This window comes from Perna viridis, chromosome 7 (genome assembly GCF_037379345.1).
Source record: "Perna viridis isolate PV_CMFRI_1.1 ecotype Kerala chromosome 7, ASM3737934v1, whole genome shotgun sequence".
Lineage (NCBI taxonomy): Eukaryota > Metazoa > Mollusca > Bivalvia > Mytilida > Mytilidae > Perna > Perna viridis.
Window position 1 is genome coordinate 16,982,596 of NC_142451.1, and position 19,908 is coordinate 17,002,503.

Sequence of the window (19,908 nt, forward strand, 5' to 3'; positions counted from 1 at the left end):
CCTACATTTCATTCAGGAAATAACACATGCACGCAATTTTAATTTTCGATACAGTTTTATCAGTATTTGGCCAATCGGATAACAGAAATGCGAGCAGGTGACTTGCGTTTCCATGGAATAGCGTCTCTAAGGTCAAAGGGTAAAAAGCGAAACTATACCCGGCCAATATACAACGGTACATTATGTAATTATAAATTTTAACTTCTTCTTCGTTGTCTTCATGTATTAAATATCGACAAAAAATAAACCAAAGCACCAAAACAGGAGAACAATTCAGACTTTAATTCCAATTAAATACATTTAGCCAAAAACATGAAAGAGGATAAACAGACAATCCATGAATATGCACGTATACAAAGGAAGCTAATGGACAGAACTAACTGTTGCAATTACAGAAGCACACGAAAATGTGAACTCCCACAACAAAACAGGAGTAACATATCAGGTGCCCTGAAAGGGCATGCATGTGCTGCCCCACTAGTGGCACCCATAACATAGCAAGTGATTTAAATACTATCGGTGTCAAGTTCGGTCTGATGTCAATCCGGCAAGCCTTTCATAATCTAACTGAAGATATGAGACAACAACAAAAAATAATTTCATATCGTTCAATCAAATTTTGATAATGACCTTAAAACTTCCGTAGAGATGATATATCAACGAAGCTGAACATACCCCTGACTTTGAGCTTATTTGACAGCATCCTAGCTCAGCATAGACAGTCCGTGTACAGATCAAAGTGACAGATTAAAACATTACAAAGAGGAGAGGGCAACGACTTTAATTTCCTAAAGGACTTTGGGGTTCCAGTTATTTCTATATTTCTTTTCCATAGAATCAACTTTCCGTTCATAAAGGAGCAACTTGGACCTGCTCGTGGATCAAAAACATGACATTATTGACTAACGTTCGTACATTAACCTAACTATGCTCAAAACTGCCAATACAATAAAAAAAAAAAAACATAAAAGTGCACCAACATAGGACTTAGCCGCCCAATACGTCATATTGGCCTAGGCCAGTATGACGTTTTGGACTAGTAAGTCAATATGGAAAACCTTAAGCAATGATATTATAGTATTAACAGACCTATTGTGAAATTGTAGAGATATTGATATATTGCCGCTTAGGGAGATGAAGTTTACAATCGGGGAGTTAAAACCATCACTACTCGTTTGTTATACAGATTCAATTTCAAACGTCCTGAATCGCCATGTATTCCTTAAGATCTATTTATAAAGCCAAAGAGTGTGCAATTTATGTAAAAGCCCTTGTGAAAACATAGTTTCATACGAATATACCGGACAGATCCGTCAAGAATAATGCATAATTCATTCCTGCATAGAAAATCAAATGGGTTGCTGGAACACCAACAAAAAATATGTCGACCAGAAAAACCCAACATTTTTAAAACAACATCAGAGTATCACAAAATAACCTAGTAGATGTCCTGTTAATAACAGTTGCAAAATTGTGACTTTTGTTTGTTTGTCCTGTCTTGATTTGTGCCTTTATTGTAATTTAACGAATATGTATCAACTAGAGGACTTCAATAGTATGGTTTCAATTTACTTGTGTCCATTGGATTGTGTTATTTTACGAATAAAATGTGTTTAAACTAAATCGGCATGATGATATAAGGGACATCATCAGAGATTTTGAACGGTACCGATAGAATACCTAGCTTTTAAGCCCCGCAAAAAAAAAACGTAAAACAAAACAAAAATATGCAGCAAATTAGTGACCATTTTATTAACAAATAAGGAAAATATAATCCTCTACCAGAAACGTGTACCAATACTTGTGTAGGACATCTTCTTTGTCCTGGAAATTCATTGGTTGAATCCTTGGTGTATAACCATCATATCATATTGACCGTTTGAATCACGTAAAACATGAATATCACCAGACTCAATCTAAAACAATAAAAAAGTATAATTCAAAATACGATATGAAAATATCTTAATGTCACATGACCATCAGCAAATGATAACAAGAACATAATGATAATTTGTTATCGGGTACAGTAAAACCTGAAGATCACCAAAAACACACTTATTTAACAATAATGTAAATACTTCCTTTTATTACACTTTGCATGAAATACACGCACCCTTCAAAAAGTCAATTGATATCCATTGATAACCATGACCACGGAAGGCAAAACATGTTTTTCAGTAGACAAACAGTGACTTCCCTTGTTTCACTATAAAATGATACCTCTGTTTGCTATATCTACCATTGGTATTATTAATTACTGTGCGAAAGTGAATTATTATTGTCAATATAAATGTGTATAGAAACTAGACATTTCAAAAGCAACCCCAGAGGTAAGTCGACTCCATACCTGCATAATGTAATTCAAAACAGTACATACTTACACATTTGACGTCTTGTTTCATTATTGGTTAAATTGCAATTAAAATAAGGAAAGGTTGCAGTATCCATATATACAATTCATTCGTGTTGTTTCTCAACTTTCTATCACATTATCTCTATTCACAACCATAATGTCTGATATAAAGTACAATGTTATCACGTTTGTTGTTGACGTTTTTTTATTCTTATTGGTCTTACTATACCATAGCCTATCCTCTTATTTTGATTTATTTTTGGGGCTTTTACAGCTTGCTTTGCCCATCATTGAAGACCGTGTGGTGATCATGAAAGGTATAGAAGCTTGGCATTTGGTGGATGACTTTCTCATTGACAATCAAACCACATCCCCTATTTTTGTATCTTGCACAAAACTAACAGGGAAGGAGGAATTATAAATACAACCCTTTATCTTTTACAGCATGAGATTATTTGATATCATATTATAGAAGAAAGCATCATGACAACTCGTAATGAAAGTACCCCAATTAACACTGGGCGAACGAAGAGCTATGACAGTACACTAGGAACTGAAGTTGGAGAAATAGGCACAGAAAACCAATCTGGAGGGTTCGAAATAACCCCTGGTCAAGTTTATATCCCACTCACTCAAGATGTAAGTATGGAAATCGGAATGTACGCTAACCGATAAATTAAAAATACAATGTAATGTCTTTTCCGCATGGTTTTATTCTGCCTTTGTCTTTTTTACGTTTGCTTTGTGCTATTTCCCAATCATCAACCCTTTTTGCTATATTTCTGAGCCCACTCCATATTATCTTTATCCTTATCTTCACCTCATGTACCTTCTTACAATGACTTATCGTGTTGTGCATATTTTTTTTTTGTTCCTGGTCTTCTATTGCAAAGGCTTTCCGGGGCATGGCTTTTTGATATACATAGACCGTTGAGCTTTGACTTGGGGTAGAACATAAGACGGTTTTGACCTTCATATAACCTTAACATTAGAACCTTTTTCATAATCGCCTTTTTCATTAGTACGCATATGCACGTCGTTAACGAAACCAAAATGTTAAATGAGTAGTCCCTACAATGATGACTCGACATCTTGAGTATTTGCTAATAGTTCTCGTGTTGATTGCTTAATTAATAGTTTTCTTTTTTTGTACTTTCAGAGTTCTTTCAGTTTTAAGAAATTATGGGCATTTACGGGTCCAGGGTTTCTTATGAGTATAGCATACCTTGATCCTGGAAATATAGAATCTGACTTGCAAGCTGGTGCCATTGCAAAATACAAGGTGTGCTTTTTGTTTTCCTTTTTTGTTTGTTTATTATTCCACTAATGTTTCTTTTTTTTTTTTTTTTTTCGTTTTTCATGTCAAAACCAGCTTGCAATAACAAGTACTACTGTATAATACGACAATATTCTGCTACATTATCATATGTGCTTGATCATTTAGAATGCAGCCCCTGGAAAATCAGACTAAGGTTGATACAAAATAAGAAAACATAAATGAAAAGAAGAACAAAAACATTTCACAGTTATTTTTTTACAAAATTTGATGACAGAATGGTCTGGTCTGTATATTCAATCTACACAGTCGTCACAAAAAAAAAAGAAAGGAAAAAAATATGAATGCAATCTACGTATGTATACATATTTCAAAATTTCGAAGGATTAAAATCCAATCATGTTTTTAATTTATTTAGTTGATATGGGTATTAATGTGGTCTACAGTACTTGGTTTGATACTACAGTTACTGGCTGCTAGGCTCGGCTGTGTCACAGGTACGTCAAAAGAAAACGGTTCAGCTGATGACCACAGATACCTCTAATAAGACCAGAGTTGTCGAATGTAAAAATTTAAGCGCGACTAAAATATGAATATAGAATTGTTACAATTTACATACACTGGGAAGTATACTGTCCTTCTTGCACAATGACAGTGCAAATAATCTGTTAAACAAACAAGACAAGACAAAACGAGGGAACCTCGTATCATGCAGTTTTCTTTTAGTAAGGTCACAACATTTGCAAGTGATCCGGCATGACAGTAACTGCAAATTTTGTTTCTAAAAGGAATGAACCTTGCTCAGGTGTGTCAGATGGAGTATCCTAAAATTCCAAGAATCTTCCTATGGTTGATGGTAGAAATTGCCATCGTTGGTAGTGACATACAAGAGGTCATTGGATCAGCAATTGCTTTAAATCTATTGTCCAATCATAAGTAAGTATAAACACATATCCCAACACCAAAGGAGATGGGTGAATTATTAACTTATAACAGTTAATAGAATCAACCTCTTATTAGGCACAGGCAATTTCTTTTTGAGGCTGGAATTTTATTTTGCGTTAGCAGTCGGATAAAAATTTTTATTTGAAAATCTATGGCAAGCCAAAGTGGACAAAAATGCCGATTTCTAAATATTCATAAATAACTATAGATATTTATAATTTATTAATAAAGATGATGTGATTTGTAAGTATTTGTAAATAAATTATAAATATTGATAAATATCATTTTTATGACCATACTTAGAAGTTTGTACAGATAAATGTTCTTTTAATAATGATCAATTTAAAATTGCAGGATACCTATATGGGCTGGCGTCTTAATTACAGGTGTGGATACCTTTTCCTTTTTATTTTTGGAGAGTGCTGGACTAAGAAAACTTGAAGCATTCTTCGGCGCCCTGATAACATCGATGGCAGTTACATTTTTCTATATTGTATGTTATATACATTTATAATACATTCCCATTTTTTGCCGGTCATACATCTTCATGAAATTCAATACAAATACACGTCACTTCATCTTATCTGAAATTTAAATATGGAATGTTGAAACGATTTAAACTGTTGGATATTGATGAATTTGTTTAAGAGTAATCAAGGGAACCAAGATTCGAATGGAAATCAAAAGGTACATACTATACAGGGAAAATAGTAGACATACGCAACAAAAAAAAAAAAGGTGCACCGGAAGGGTAATCGTCCTCTTCTAGAAGCACCCGCCGAATTGCTCATAAAATGCCACGTCTGGGGTAGACGAAAGAGGAAAACCAAAATCCGGTAAACAAATCGGTTCTCATGGTGCAGATGGATTCTCCATATACGATCCACGAGTTCCCTTTTGTAGTGATGAAGTGATGATTTTAATCTTGTTGTACATAGAACGAAGCGCCAAAATAAAGTAATTTTCAATTGTTTAATGTTTACTTAAAAACAAGGGAAAAAATTGAACCAAAATTCAACAGGTCTTCAACATTTTAGATTCAACAAAACGACAAAATCCAAACCCCATATATATATTATTTCTTCAGTATGTGACAATTAAGCCCAACCAAGGAGATATTTTGATAGGAATGTGGTTTCCATGGTGTCAGGATTGCGATACAGATTCCATAGTACAGTTAGTGGGTATAGTGGGTGCAGTTATTATGCCTCATAATATTTATCTTCACAGCGCTTTAGTTTTGGTAAGCTTAAGTTCTTATGTCGAATTAAAGACTTATTTATTTAGACTTATCTTATAAAAAGTTCAATGTCGTTATCAAAAGTTAAAAAAAAAAACAAACAAACAAAAGAAACAACAGCAAAAAATTGACGAAGGAACACTCAGTAGAACATGATAAAATCTTAGCCTGTACTAATTGATTAAGAAAGAAAAATTCGGTTTTAGTAAAAGTCTAGTGAATTTGTGCACACTATTAGCATCCCTTATTAGAACAGAGATAGGTTACAACATCAATTCAGTGGTGAATCCAGGGGAGGGTGCAGGTGGTTGGCACCCTCTTTTTATTGGATAATTTGTCATTTTCATGTGTACAATTGACAAAAATTGGCAAATTATGTCCTAGTACCGCCCTTAATTTCTGAGGAACCCCGGCTGGCACCCCTCCTTTTCAAAGTGTCTGGATCCAGTCCAGCAATTTTCTAAATCTGTCTCTGTATTTCCATTGTAGAGCAGAAGTGTAGATAGAACAGATAAACATCAAGTAAAAGAAGCAATAAAATACAACAGCATAGAATCAGGTTTTATGTCGTCCTCCTTATGCCAACCCAGCACTACTAAGTGACACACAGTAACCTGATTGATTTTGCAACACCAGTTAGCATTTCGTCATTTCGCTCACATCCAAATACCTCATTCTAATCCCGTGTAAGGTCATGGAAATTGTAAAATGTGTATAATAAGCCTTGTCCATCGTAATAGCATAGAACTACATCTAGTTTATCCATAATAGTATGATTACTGATACATTTACCAGTGGCGGATCCAGGGGGTGGGATGGGGGGGGGAGGGGTTGGCACCCGTCCCTTTTACAAGAAAATTTATTTTTACCTGTAAAATTGACAAAAATGGTTAATAATATCCTAGCACCCCTTTTTTCAGAGGAACCCCGGCTGGCACCCCTCCTTTCTACAGTGGCTGGATCCGCCCCTGCATTAACAAGTACTAGTACTTAATGGGCCGTGGAGTTTAAATATAGAAATCTATACTAAACACTTCATGTACAGGTTATCATATTTTTTTTCACACAAACATTTTGCACAGGAATTGCAGCATTTTGATAGATCGTTTTGTTATTTTCTTCAGGCATAGCATTGTTTGTGTCCTTTGTCATCAATCTGTTTGTTCTTGCTGTATTTGCCGAGGCGTTTTCTAGTGATGAATACAGAGAGAAAGCAAGTCTCCACAACGCTGTTAGTATATATTGGTTCTCAGTTTTCATATGCGAACTACACTTAATATGCCACCTAAGATTCATACAAAAATAACTAATTAGTGGTATATACATATCTTTTGTATAAATATACCGCAGTACTTTACAGTCTCGGTGTCATTTGTAACGACACTTCATTCAACTTTTTGTTAAAGACGACCTATTCAAAATCCTTCGGTTTTCTTCTTTGAATAATATTTTAATCCTGAATGCTGAAATTTCACGGATTGGTTTATAACAAATCATTTGAATAGAAAGTAGAAAGGAGTATCGTTAAATGTTACACAATATTGTTACACATTGTTTATTTTCGATTGAATCTGATCTGTCCATAGTATTTTTCAAGCTTTTCTTTCTATTCTTATTCTGAGGCTGACAGTCTTTAGTAAATCATTTTAATTCTATCAATTTGAATTCAACATTGCAAGGAGAGTACTTACACTTTCAGGGCATTTGGTTGAATGAAAGGTATGGAATTGCAGTAAAAATAATTTGGGGAATAGGCATTCTATCAGCTGGCCAAAGCTCTACGATGACTGTAAGTCGGGAAATTTACATGTACATGTATATATACACATATATATAGTCATCAGTTTATTTACATTATCCTTTTTTAACTTTCTGTTATTTTCATAAATGATTCATTCAGTTTTACTAATTTACATTTGGTTGATATAACTGACGAAATACATATAGTTCAAGGTTCAGTGGTCCTTTTCACAAAAAATCGTAAGTGTAAAATTAGTCGTAAGTTATGACGTCACAATACTTTTATTCACTATGACGTCATAACTTACGACTAATTTTACTCTTACGAGTTTTTGTGAAAAGAACCACTGATTAAACTGAACGCTAAACACTGGTTTAATTATCTTTTGTTTGGGAGTCTTAACATAGCATTTTTATATAACAGCATTAAAAAAAATGCTTTTTAGTTAGCTTAATCGTTTTTTACTTCTGCAATAGTTCAAGTAACATATTACATTAACCAAATGTATATACAATTATATTCTTTTTAGGGAACATATGCTGGACAATTTGTTATGGAGGTAAGTTAGGCATTGACAGTTTGGACAATATTTAGATTGATTTTCCGGGGGGGGTGTATTTTCGTGAAGGCCTAAAATTTGTTTTTTTTTCAAGATTTATTTGGATATTTTTTTCCCAATAGATAATCAGGTTCAGATTTTTGTTGAAAATCGTGACCCAGCCCGATTCCTAGACAAAACCTATGGTTCGTGATTTAGTCTATACATGTACATGATTTATTCTGTTGTACTAACTTGTCAATAGACATTTGATGGGTTTCTGATAATTAAATTAGTATAAAAAGGGATCAAGCTTTTTTTTTTTTGGGGGGGGGAGGTGGTGTCTTATTTTACTGTTGGCCTCAATCAACACTAGTTGATCAAATATGTATACATGTCTTATGTATAAAGATGAGCATATCATGAGTTGAAGGCATTATTGTGTGAACTACAGGCAGACCTACTATGGTGTACCATAACACAAATAGTCTATTTAATGAAGTGAAATTTTATAGAAATACTATTCTTCACTTCCCCAGGGAATAAACAAAGAATAAAAAAAACCATTAAAACAAGGTATTTTATTATTTGAATTTTGAATTATTTTGTATTTTAGAAAATTAGTAAAACAATTTTTATGAAAGTTACGGCTACTAAGGGTGTTAGTCATGCCATCATGACTATGGGGGGAGGGGGGAGGTTAGTAAGTTTACCTTACCTTTTGTTATCCAACTAACCTAACCCCAAAGCAATGCCTGCATGACTCCCTGAGTAATGGTTTTACAAATTGTTTTTTTGTTGTTGTCAATTTCTAAATTCCATTATAATTCCTAATTCAATTATACCTTAATTTAGAGTGAAAATTTACTATTGTCTGACTTGTTCTTTAAAGGGATTTATCAATATCAAATGGGCAAAGTGGAAAAGAGTCCTGTTGACCAGATCTATTGCCATGGTACCAACAATCATTGTGGCTCTCATAGCAACAAATGACCTTGACACAATGAATAACTGGTTGAATGTTCTACAGAGCGTCCAGTTACCCTTTGCTCTTTTACCAATTCTACATTTTACAAGCAGTGAAACTATAATGAGGGAATTCAAGAATGGCAGGTAAATGTATAGAAGGGGTGGATCCAGGATTTTATGTTATGGAGACGTAGTTACGAGAATCAGCATAAAAGGAAACCAGATGTATAGTATTGTAACTATAGGTATATAAATGTTCAGTCACATCAAATACACAATTGGTTTTCTGCTTTTCAAATATTCATTTTTCATTCAATTTTATTCCACATTTCCTGCTCTTAAACATATAGTTTTTGCAAGTCTCAATCATTCAACATTCTGTTAAATGTGTAGAAATGCTAGAAGCACTGATTTCATCCTTTTTTTTTAAATCTTAATGTTGCTACAGAGGCGAGGGTAGGGGGTACTTCTTTCCCTTCACTCCTTTCTGCACCCCCTATCTCCCTGTCCCATAAAACAATTTTCAATGTAAGATATATAATGTAACTGAATGCTTTTCAGTATTTCAGCTTTGAAGAAGCAAATGAAGGCTTTTGTTTTTCATCCATGATTAGTATATTGTTTTTTTTTTTTTTAAGAATTATGAAAATAACAGTTTGGGGTCTTGCAGTTCTAGTGATGGGTATAAACTTTTACTTAGTCATAATATCTATAGTAAGTATTTTCATATTACGGAACAAGATAAATTCTTTGTCATCTTGTAGATACTTATTAGTATCACACAATTAAGAAAAAATTGAAAAAATCAAATCTTACGTCATTCGACTACATGTACTTCTAATAAAAATGTCAGCGTCTTTCATTTTCAAGTTAAATGTGGTTGGTGACTTCCAAAGAACCACAATTGCATGGCAAGTACGTTATCTCTTAAATAAAATATGAGAACTGTGAGTCCAAAGAACCACAATTGCATGGCAAGTACGTTATCTCTTAAATAAAATATGAGAACTGTGAGTTTAAATCAAAATATCAAGTACATATTTACATTAGATATCATGTGTTCTTTTAAAATTCTCTGAATCCACATCTGTATCATTATTTAGGATTAATTCATAATTAAACTTCAGTAAAATGATCCTTAAAATAAGAACTGTCAGTATTTTCAGTAGCAGTATGTTCTTAATTAAATTTTAATTTCAAGTAATTAACCAATTATTGATTTTCAACATTAGGGAACAGGAGATCAGTGGTGGGTGTATCTGTTAGCTGTGATCTTTATCATGTTGTACTTGGCATATGTAGCCTATCTAGTAAGTTGACATTGAACATTGAAGTAGAAGAGGTACTGGATTTGTAGATATTTATCAAACCTGGGTTTCTTTTTTTTTTGTCCTGGACAATCGCTTAACTTCTAGATATGAATTTATTTGACTTTTTTTAAAGATAAGAAGTTGAAAATGACCATAACTTAGTCTTCATCATTTATTGGCAGTGGTGATAATGATGAAGTAAAAGCATAAGTTGCACACAGTTTTACTTATCTTAATGCAAATGCCTCTCCCATTTTTAAAATATGAACCTACAGGCTTTCTGCCATACGTCCTAACAATTTTGGGTTCTGGATAGAAAAATAATATCATTAAACACACTCTTTATAATTATTTATAAACATATAAAATTGTGTCTGAATGTTTGAAAGACAGTGCTCATTCTAAAAAGTTAAGCATGAATTATTTAATTTTAACTTACAAGAAAGTGGATAAAGTATATGTATTAAATTTTGTTACATGAATTTAATACTTAGCATTTATTTTCAGGCTATAGGACCACATACAGTACTGAAACTACAGGTGAGACATATCAGTCTTATACAATATCATCATCATGAAATATGGGTCAGACTGACAGAAACACAAAAATATCAAGACATTTCCAGAAAATGGTTTTCCAAAAAGAATTTGAATTGGGATTGGCAAAAAACTTCCAAGAAGTGTCTGCTCTCAGCGAGAAAAGGAAAAGCAAAGCAAAAATATAGAAAGCTTATAAATTAAAAAGGGGAAAGCAAAATGGTTAACTAAAGGACAACACATTAAACTGACAAAGGCAAACAAGTAAGAAATAAAAAAATACACATAGAAAAGCAGCATGAACCCCATTAAAAAACTGGGAGTGAACAAAGGTGCTTTACAATAAAAATTGTTTTCAGCTTTACCGATAGATGGAATTGTACAAGTTTAACCATCAAACTCAAGCACCATGAGATATGAGTGTAACTTTAAAAAATGTATTTAATAATTGCAGTATAAAAAAAAATTATTGTTTTTCTCTATGTTTTCAGATGAAACTAGCTTTAAGATTTAATTGGGATACAGGTTTCATCCAGTCTGAGATAGACAGAAGAACAACTTTAAAATATATTAGGGAGGAATAGATTCCACTGTGTTTATAAAGGACTAAGCTCTTTTCTGTTATTGAGCTTGTTCAATTAGTACTATATATTTTATAGATATGGAGTTTGATGAATCACGATAAAACTATTCTGAAGCAAAAAGTGTACAAAACTGTTAAAAATGAGCTTAAAATTTGTTAAGCACTATCACATGGAGATATCCCCTCATTATAACAGGTGTTGATTCATGGGGACGGGGGAGCAGTGTACACTCCTCTAAAATTAGAAAAAAAAATGATTTTTTTAGCATGAAATCAAGATTTTTTGCCTAATTTATCCCAAATTTTTTCTTTAACATGCCCCGTCAACCAAAACTTCTGGATCTACTCAAGTATAAATACAATACATATGACTGTACAACAGCCCATAGTCCTCATCATACCAGGCAAAACAGTCCATGTTGAAGACCAAATGTATGATAAAACTGTCAAAGAATAATATCATTACATTGTTTTTGTATCTCATCATCTTCACATTTAATGATATATTCAATAATTAATCAAACTAAAGCCTAATACATTTTAATTTCACTCTATGTAATTTTTGTTCAAGGAATGGTATATTTTCATGTGAGAAGGATCTCTTCATTCGTTTATACATTGGCAACCACATCATACTGTATCTTTTCATAAAAACCTGACAGATGTGCACTCTACCTATTTTTTCTTTATAAATTGTGTAATATATTTAGAACGAAAGTGAAAGTAGAATTTCCAGAAATCCAAGATTTATAGGAAATAACAATTACTGGTTTATTAGTGAAAAAAACATAATACTGCAAACAATACATGATCTAAAAATAAGTAACAGCATTCATTTAAAAAAAAAATAAATAAAAATTGTCACCAGCAATGTGAACAAAAACTGTGTGTTTTACTCTCAGTTTGTAATAGCTTCAATTGATATTTGAAGAAACAAAAAAATGTTTACTGTCTGGAAAAAAATTATTTGGGTTTTGATTTTTGCCAAGGATGAAAAAAAGTTTGTTTCAGAACATAATCCTTAATCCTTCCCACTTGACAATCAAATGATTGCTTTCTGAACAAATATATCCACTTACTGAGTTTTTTACATGATGGGAGAAACTTGGAACCTGGTATGAAGGGACTCAAGTAGATGTCTGGTTTACACATTACCAATTTATCCAGAGTTTGGTTTGGACAGGTCTAACCATACATACTATTCATTTCCTGATAAAAACTTTCATCCGTATCATTTAATTATTGTGGCAAAATAAAATAACTCAATAAATGTAGATAAGAATGGTCTTTTTTACTACAATATGCCAGTAAATGGATCACTAACATGTTGTATGAAACATCAATTCATATATCATACATTCAATAAAACAATTTTTAACAATTAGCAATCTAAGTAAGTACCAGTCCATATAAAATTCAGGCATTGACTATGGTAGAGATGAGGAGGTACAGAAAAACCCAAAGAATAAACAATTCCTTTTTTGGTCTTCATGTGCTATATTTTTGCATAACAACAGTCCTTTTTGTAATCAGATCTGTATTTTTTAGAAAATAATACAATCAGCTATCAGTAAAAACAACCTAATCAATCAATCAATCAGGGAAGATAACTATTGCAATGTACCAATTTCATATTTAATCGAATGACAAACTAAGACTGTTATGTGATTGGTGTTTCTGAATAAGATATAAAAGTAAAATTGATGGGTTTTTGACAATCACGATTTTGTAAAGACTGCTACTTATAAAGCTGATTTTGCATCACTACTGGTTTTCTGTTACGTCATGACCAGAAGCGATGCAAAATCAGCTTTTAATTAGATTGTACAATCAGTTTTACAAAAACATACAAATCATCCTAGAGTACTTGGTGTGATAACTGCCCACCAAACAAAGCCCTTACAAAGTGTGTGACATGAATTTCATTAGTTAAAGAGTTTGACAATTGAATTAGAATATCACATATAACCCATTCAGTCAGTGTATGTAAGATCTAACAACTCTTCTTCTTTCTGTTCAGATCACTTTTAAATCAGTCAATAAGATATCTGATTTCATGATTTTGAAAGCATTCTTTGAAGGGAAAACCCAGTGATATCTTAAAAGGTCACCTGAGCAGAAAGCAGAACTATGATTGAAAAGAGAAATTAGTATGATATTTCTAATTAGACTGTACAAAAACAGATACTTTATTTTTCAAAAGTCCAAATGTAAAATACAACATGATAAAAAAGACATTAACACAAACAATCTGACAGTGTTTCAAATATTTACTGATCAATTTGAACATTTAACATTAAACTGTTTTAGAGTGTAAAATTTTAAAACTTCAAAAATTTATTCCCAGAGATGAGTATTGAACAAAATTAGATAGTACATTGTACCTTGAAATTCTAGTAAATATGATGAACTTGCAATCTATGGAAATGATTTTTAGTACAAAATCTCAGGTATAAAAACAAAAGCCGTAGTTAGGCTGCATCTTCTATTGTAAATGGATGTAATCAAAAACCAAATATCATGATTAGTCTAGTCTTAATCATAAATGACAACATTTCATTAAATCAATGCTTACCTAGGAAAATGTGAAAAGGTATTTAAATGACTTTGAAGCCCAGCTTATCGGCACATTTAGGCCAGAAAAAAAGACAAGTATAAAAGTCCATTATGTACATGTATACCAAAACTCATTTTGTGACCAAATCTGCAGGTAAGAAAACCTGTAGGGCAAACCTAAACAAGAGTTAGAAGAGGAACAGATTTCTAACCTCAAACATTGTAGAAGTACTATGAAAGAAGCCATATCCAAAATCCTTGTTGTAAGAGCTATAAATTACAAATAACCACATGGAAGTGAGTATAAAGTTACAAAAACATTTTAACAGAATTCTGACACAATATCAAATGACTGAAATACCTTACTCGGGCAGAGGGTACTAGCCAAGTCCAACTATAATTGATTTATTGATTCTGAATTCTACACACCAAGTCTTATCTCTGAGTATTTTATTGTCAGTTTGTATATCCACATTTTAGTTAAAAAAAACATCTCCCTTATTATTTTAGTTTTGGCCATGGCAAAGTAAAAACAGTCCAGTTACTGTGGGTGAGGTCAAGGCAGTAGGGGGTGTGGATGTGGTGGATTCATTCCTCATGGATTTTCATGCAAAATATCCTGAAAACCATGAAGTAAGCTTTGTGTGGCCTAAAAACAGTTAAAAACTAGCTACAAAACAACAATTGATTGATTGATTGTTAAGGTTTAACGCCCGAGCAGCAATATTTCAGCTATATTCAGGCGATGAAGATGAAGTGGATCATAAAAAGAACATGAAATGACAAAACAACGAAATACAAACTACATGGACTGTAAAAATATATAACAATTGCATTAACCCCCTCCCCTGTTACATCAAGTGTTTCCATTCAGGCTTCAGTTCACTAACAAATTACAGCAAATAACACTTATGTAGAAGAAAAAATAGACAAATCGATTTTTCAAATTCATGTACATGAATGTAATTTTCAATTGAACTATAATCTTGATATAAGAATCTTATTATAAGAGAAATTGGTACACAACATAATATAAACAATCATGATTATGTAGTACCTATTGTCAATAGCACTTACAACCATCAATAAGTCATTTCATTATATAACTTACATTTAGGCCATACTTACATGTAAGTATTTGTAAGAATCAGGCAAAATGGGAAATATTAGAAACATGCATGTCAAAAACCCATCAATCTGACAATAAAATATCACTCAAGAATGCTTTCTCTTATTTGAAAAGACCATTATTTGATCTCTGCAGCTCTGGATTTGCTCAGAATTTTTTCAATAGAATGTTAGAAAAATTAAGTTTTTGACAGTTATCTGCCCTTGAAATGTTCATTTTCAGTGCATTTCAATGAAATTGTAACTTAATGGTGCAGCATAATATGGAAAATCTTGTTTGTTTTCCTTGATTCTGATGGTCAAATTACACTATCAAAATGATGGTTTTTTTCATACCATGTTTCACCGACTGCCTGATTCTTACAGGGACTGACACTTAATTGCTCTAAAGTTCTCATTTAATGCTCAAGAAAGTATCATACCTGCAAAATTAATCCAAATTGTTGGACCTCATTAAAAAAATGCTCTGAGTTTTGCCTTTTACAGTGATATATTTTCCTTGATATAGGCAGAGTTTCAAACTCAAAATATTCAACCATCGAAAGTTGCATTATAAACTTAACAAGCCTTGCAAGATATGAATCTATTTAAGACTCACAGGCTGGCTATTTGAAACTTTGATATTACTGGTAGCAGAAAAAGTAGCGGAAGTTTTTCCAAATGAGATAAAAAAGCTGACAATGAAATATGATGGCATGGAGCACAAAAAAATTTAAATCTGTTGATTTACTTGATATGGACATACAAAATTTAATAAACAAATACACTGTAGTTGTTCAAACATAAAACTATATACAAAATTTATCATCCTAGTAATGTTACAAGCATGCTCAGTGTGTGAATGTATAATCCTTCTCTTATTACCACATGGCCAGGTGGATACTCTACTTTACATCATACTAAGGATAAAATGTAAATAAAGGCCAAATTAGGTACATTGTACTTCTGTGGCCTGAGATATGGAAATAATTGATAGAAGGAACAATTTCGTTTGAATTGCGTAACAATAGCAGTCTGTAACAGCAGACAGACTTTGAGTAAAGAAAAAAAAACAAGGACTCCACAACATATTGATATCCAAGCACTAAGGTACTCATTAAAGGGAGATAACCATAAAATAAATAATGGTCTCCATCTGATTTCTGCAGATTTTTCTGCTTTTGACTATTTCATTTGTGATGACTTTATTCAATGATATTATTTCATTATATCAACTTCTATAGCAGATTCCTTCGTCAATGAAAATTCTTATTTTATTAATCAGTACTATCATTTATGTGATGGTTTTAAAATGTGACAACATTTCTGTAAGACATCTTTAAAAAGTGACAAATAAATTCACAAAAAAAAAAACCAAACTAATGACTGGGGGAAAAATGGTTTGTCACAGGTCCTATACAACTCTATGGACATAAAATATAGTCTGTCACAGGGCCTATAAAAACAGAGTTGAAAAGCAGAAATCAAAAAATTGAAACATAACAAAATTGGAAAGTTCATAAAGTAAACTTGAAAGAAAAGAAAAAAAGGAGTTCAAAATAAAGCTAAACTACATGTTAATGGCAAGATAAACAAAAATTGGGTTAGCATCAAATTATATCATAATTTCACATCTCATATTCTGTTTTTCTGATCTAGATCTTCACAATCATAAGTTTTCACTCATATCTACTAATACAGCACTTCATTCCACTTTTCAAAAATTTTCAGCCCAAGGCCAATTATCCTTTACTGCAAGAAAAAACTAAATGCATTGTCAGCAGACAAAATTTAACACATCCATACAAAAGCTCTCAAGATTATAGGGTATGCAAGTCTTGTTCTTGTCTTGTTTACTTCCGGGTTCTCGAAACGCTGTATAACAATGCAAAATCTTCTAGGTTATGTTTTTTCTTACTACATTTACCATGCAGAAATAGTTGTTTGTCATTTTTATCGGTATTTTTTACACAGAAAGATTTTTGCCCTTAACACTGAACTCATCCCTCTCTAAATGACAAATCTCTATGCTTTTGAATGGTAGACTAGGACCCATTCTTGTGAAATCACAGGGTCAAATGACGAGACTTGCATACCCTATTGAAAAAGTAGCATATAAACACACAGGAAAAATTGCAACTTTTGTTGTTGTATGTTTTAAAACGTATTCAAAGATATGTTTAGGGCTGAAATGGAAAATGTTATGTTGGTTTACATACAAAAACGCATTCTTACATTTTTTATTTTTTTTTATAGTACAATTACTATACTGTTTATTTCTATAAAGTCCCATTGAAAACATAAAGACTTATTTTAAATTCCTACATTTTTTTGTCATGTTACCTATAAGTTCAGGTTTGTTTTCTATTAACCGGTACAAAAAAAAACATTCTCTAATTCTTCCTCTGGTTTTTCATCCGAGACAAACTCCTGGAAACAAATCAATAATGAAACACTTATCTGTGGTTCAAGTTGGATAAAACATATAATGAAAAGCCCCACCCTCCTCCCATGTTCAATTATTTTCAAAATGTATGAAAAACAGAAATTGCAATTTTTCCTTTGGAGACTTAAAATCACTGCTCATGGATCCTTACTATATAATTTTATAAAGAGCAACCAAAAGTGAAATGCTTAAAGAAGATGATGATATGGATGAAGACAACATCATACCATTATTAAAATCCAATGGGACCTAATATCGACTTTAGGACTATTTAAAAAAAAAGATTTATGTTAAAGCACTGTTATAGGAAGGTTTTCTGTCTAACACAATGAACTTTCTTTTCTAAACCAGAGAAAGCAATTTATAATAAAAAGTGGTTAGTCTACTTTTTATATATATTTTTTTTAGTTTTAAGTTGTCCTATTTTTAACTATTGAGATTTTATTTTACTTAAAAACACAAATTTGCCTCTTATAGGGATGGAGCCTGAGTGACATCCTATATATGAAGGGGCTCTGTAACATGAAAAGTTCAAATTAATTCTGTAAGAAATGATGTATGTAATTTGGAGGTAGAGCCATACATCCAAAAATACATGTAGATTGGTTTGTTGAGAATGACGCCTTGCCAAGGGGTTCTCGGTCAGTTCTTAAATACCTTATTTAAAAAAAAATTTGACAAGAATTTTAGGTAAAGCATGTCATACCATCAAAAATTATTGGTACAATGCTGTACCAGGCACTATGCCATGTGGAAGTGATTGTTTCACTTTCCATGCAGGTGTATAGAGTGTGCTATTGGAAGTATAGCATACCCTGATTGGTTGACATGGAAACATGTTAATGCATAATAAACAAAGTTGTAATATGATTACAAAAAGCCCCATCCCATACAGGGTTGTTGTCTCTTTTGAGTATACTCACTCTTCCCATTCTCTTTATAATAACTTGTTGATAAAAATAAATTATTACACAGTAAGACACAGCAATAAATTTTTAATTAAAGGTATTAGTATCATTAGTGATAACTCCTACATTGTTTTATCTCTTATAAGCAGTAACTGCAGCAATCAATTGCTTTTTTATGGCTATTGATTGGCAGACAATAATAAAAATGTATCTGCACAGGATAATTATCATTCATGTTATTGCACAACAATGCATGTGTACACATAATACTAGATAACAAAGATTTCCCAAACACCTTAAAGTGATGAGACATTATAAAATCTGGCCCTATGCAAAAAAAAAAAAAAACCAAACAAACAAAAACAACACATTTGCTGCCAAAATCCATCACTCAGTCTGATAGTGGTCTTTTCAGTATCTTGTTTCTACCAATGCTTAGTCTCCTTATCAAAGGCTTGCAGATCATGCCTTTTCTTTTTTTTTCAGTGTCACTTCAGTTCATTTCATCCTTTCTCAACTCATTTCTTTTAAGAGAATTTTGTACTGTTGAGAGTTATCATCTGAAACATCAACACAAATTAATTAACAAAGCATTCTGTTGGTTATTGCAAATAAAGAAACTTTCCCAATGACAGCAATAATTTTAATCAAGTTCAGAACTGTTTTAAAGTAAATAACTGCATGGTAATGTTTTCAAAAAGAGAAAAAGTAGTTGTGTGTATTAAAAGTCAGTCTCTGTAAGAATCAGGCAGTGGGTGAAACTTGGTATGAAAAGAACCCACCATTTGTAAGTGTAATTTGACTATTAGCACCATCAGAATATAGGAAAAAAAAACAAAATTTTCCATATCATTTTGGTAAATTGAGAAGTAGTTTCATTGATATGCATTGAACATTTCAAGGGAAAATTTTCTGAATAAATCCAGTGATACAGAGATTAAATAGTAGCATTTTCAAATAGAGAAGCATCCTTGAGTGATATTATGTTGATTGGGTTTTTTAAACAAGAATGTTTCTGATTTTCAAAATTTTGTCAGATTCTTAGAATAACTTACACTTTACTATACACTTAATAATGAAGATGATACTTACAAAAGACTGAAATTTACACTTACAAATTTTTGCGAAAAGGACTGCAGGACAATTTATAACACAAGGGGTGATTTTTGAAAAACCGAAACATTCACACATTAATGAATACATGCGGCACATGGTGTGAACAAAGTTTGATATTTACACTGATCCAGTTGATGTAAAAGTGGAATAAGTAAGTTGCGCTTGATATTTAGTGCTAAGGGCCAAGAAAGGAAATTGGTGACAATCGGATGCACGTGATGCTGTACTAAGGATACCCAAGCACAAGTTATTTCAACCATTTTTCAAATTCAAATTCAGGATA

At 32.3% G+C, this 19,908-nt stretch overlaps 2 protein-coding genes and 1 long non-coding RNA gene across 10 annotated transcripts in view; 1 reads left to right on the top strand and 2 right to left on the bottom strand.

Annotated features, from left to right (window-relative positions):
* Positions 1-1,728: 1,728 nt before the first annotated feature.
* LOC148611568 (uncharacterized) lies at positions 1,729-2,789 on the bottom strand. Its single transcript, XR_015924157.1, has 2 exons — positions 2,382-2,789; positions 1,729-1,916 (listed from the first exon to the last, which is right to left on the bottom strand). It is a non-coding gene; the product is annotated as an uncharacterized LOC148611568 (long non-coding RNA).
* LOC148611569 (natural resistance-associated macrophage protein 2-like) lies at positions 2,163-16,704 on the top strand. Of its 4 annotated transcripts, none has more exons than XM_088592242.1 (16): positions 2,166-2,330; positions 2,798-2,992; positions 3,513-3,635; positions 4,048-4,126; positions 4,418-4,565; positions 4,929-5,067; positions 5,662-5,817; positions 6,304-6,373; positions 6,939-7,045; positions 7,514-7,603; positions 8,085-8,114; positions 8,986-9,206; positions 9,701-9,776; positions 10,295-10,372; positions 10,880-10,912; positions 11,401-16,704. In XM_088592242.1, the coding sequence occupies exons 2-16, from the start codon at positions 2,837-2,839 to the stop codon at positions 11,491-11,493; spliced, it is 1,599 nt and encodes a 532-aa protein (XP_088448368.1). In that variant the 5' UTR covers positions 2,166-2,330; positions 2,798-2,836; the 3' UTR covers positions 11,494-16,704. The 4 variants fall into 4 exon arrangements, 3 of the variants coding, with proteins under 3 accessions (XP_088448370.1, XP_088448368.1, XP_088448369.1); XM_088592243.1 differs by lacking the exon at positions 2,166-2,330 and adding an exon at positions 2,586-2,670; XR_015924156.1 differs by lacking the exons at positions 10,880-10,912; positions 11,401-16,704 and having other exon boundaries at positions 2,163-2,330; positions 8,986-9,307; positions 10,295-10,327.
* Positions 12,763-19,908, bottom strand: part of LOC148611570 (transcription factor CP2-like) — a 41,964-nt gene continuing 34,818 nt past the window's right edge. For all 5 annotated transcript variants that reach the window (XM_088592237.1, XM_088592240.1, XM_088592238.1 and 2 more), the window contains one exon: positions 12,763-19,069. In XM_088592237.1, coding sequence (XP_088448363.1) covers positions 19,023-19,069 — 47 coding nt within the window. In that variant the 3' untranslated portion in view covers positions 12,763-19,022. The remainder of the gene's footprint in view (positions 19,070-19,908) is intronic.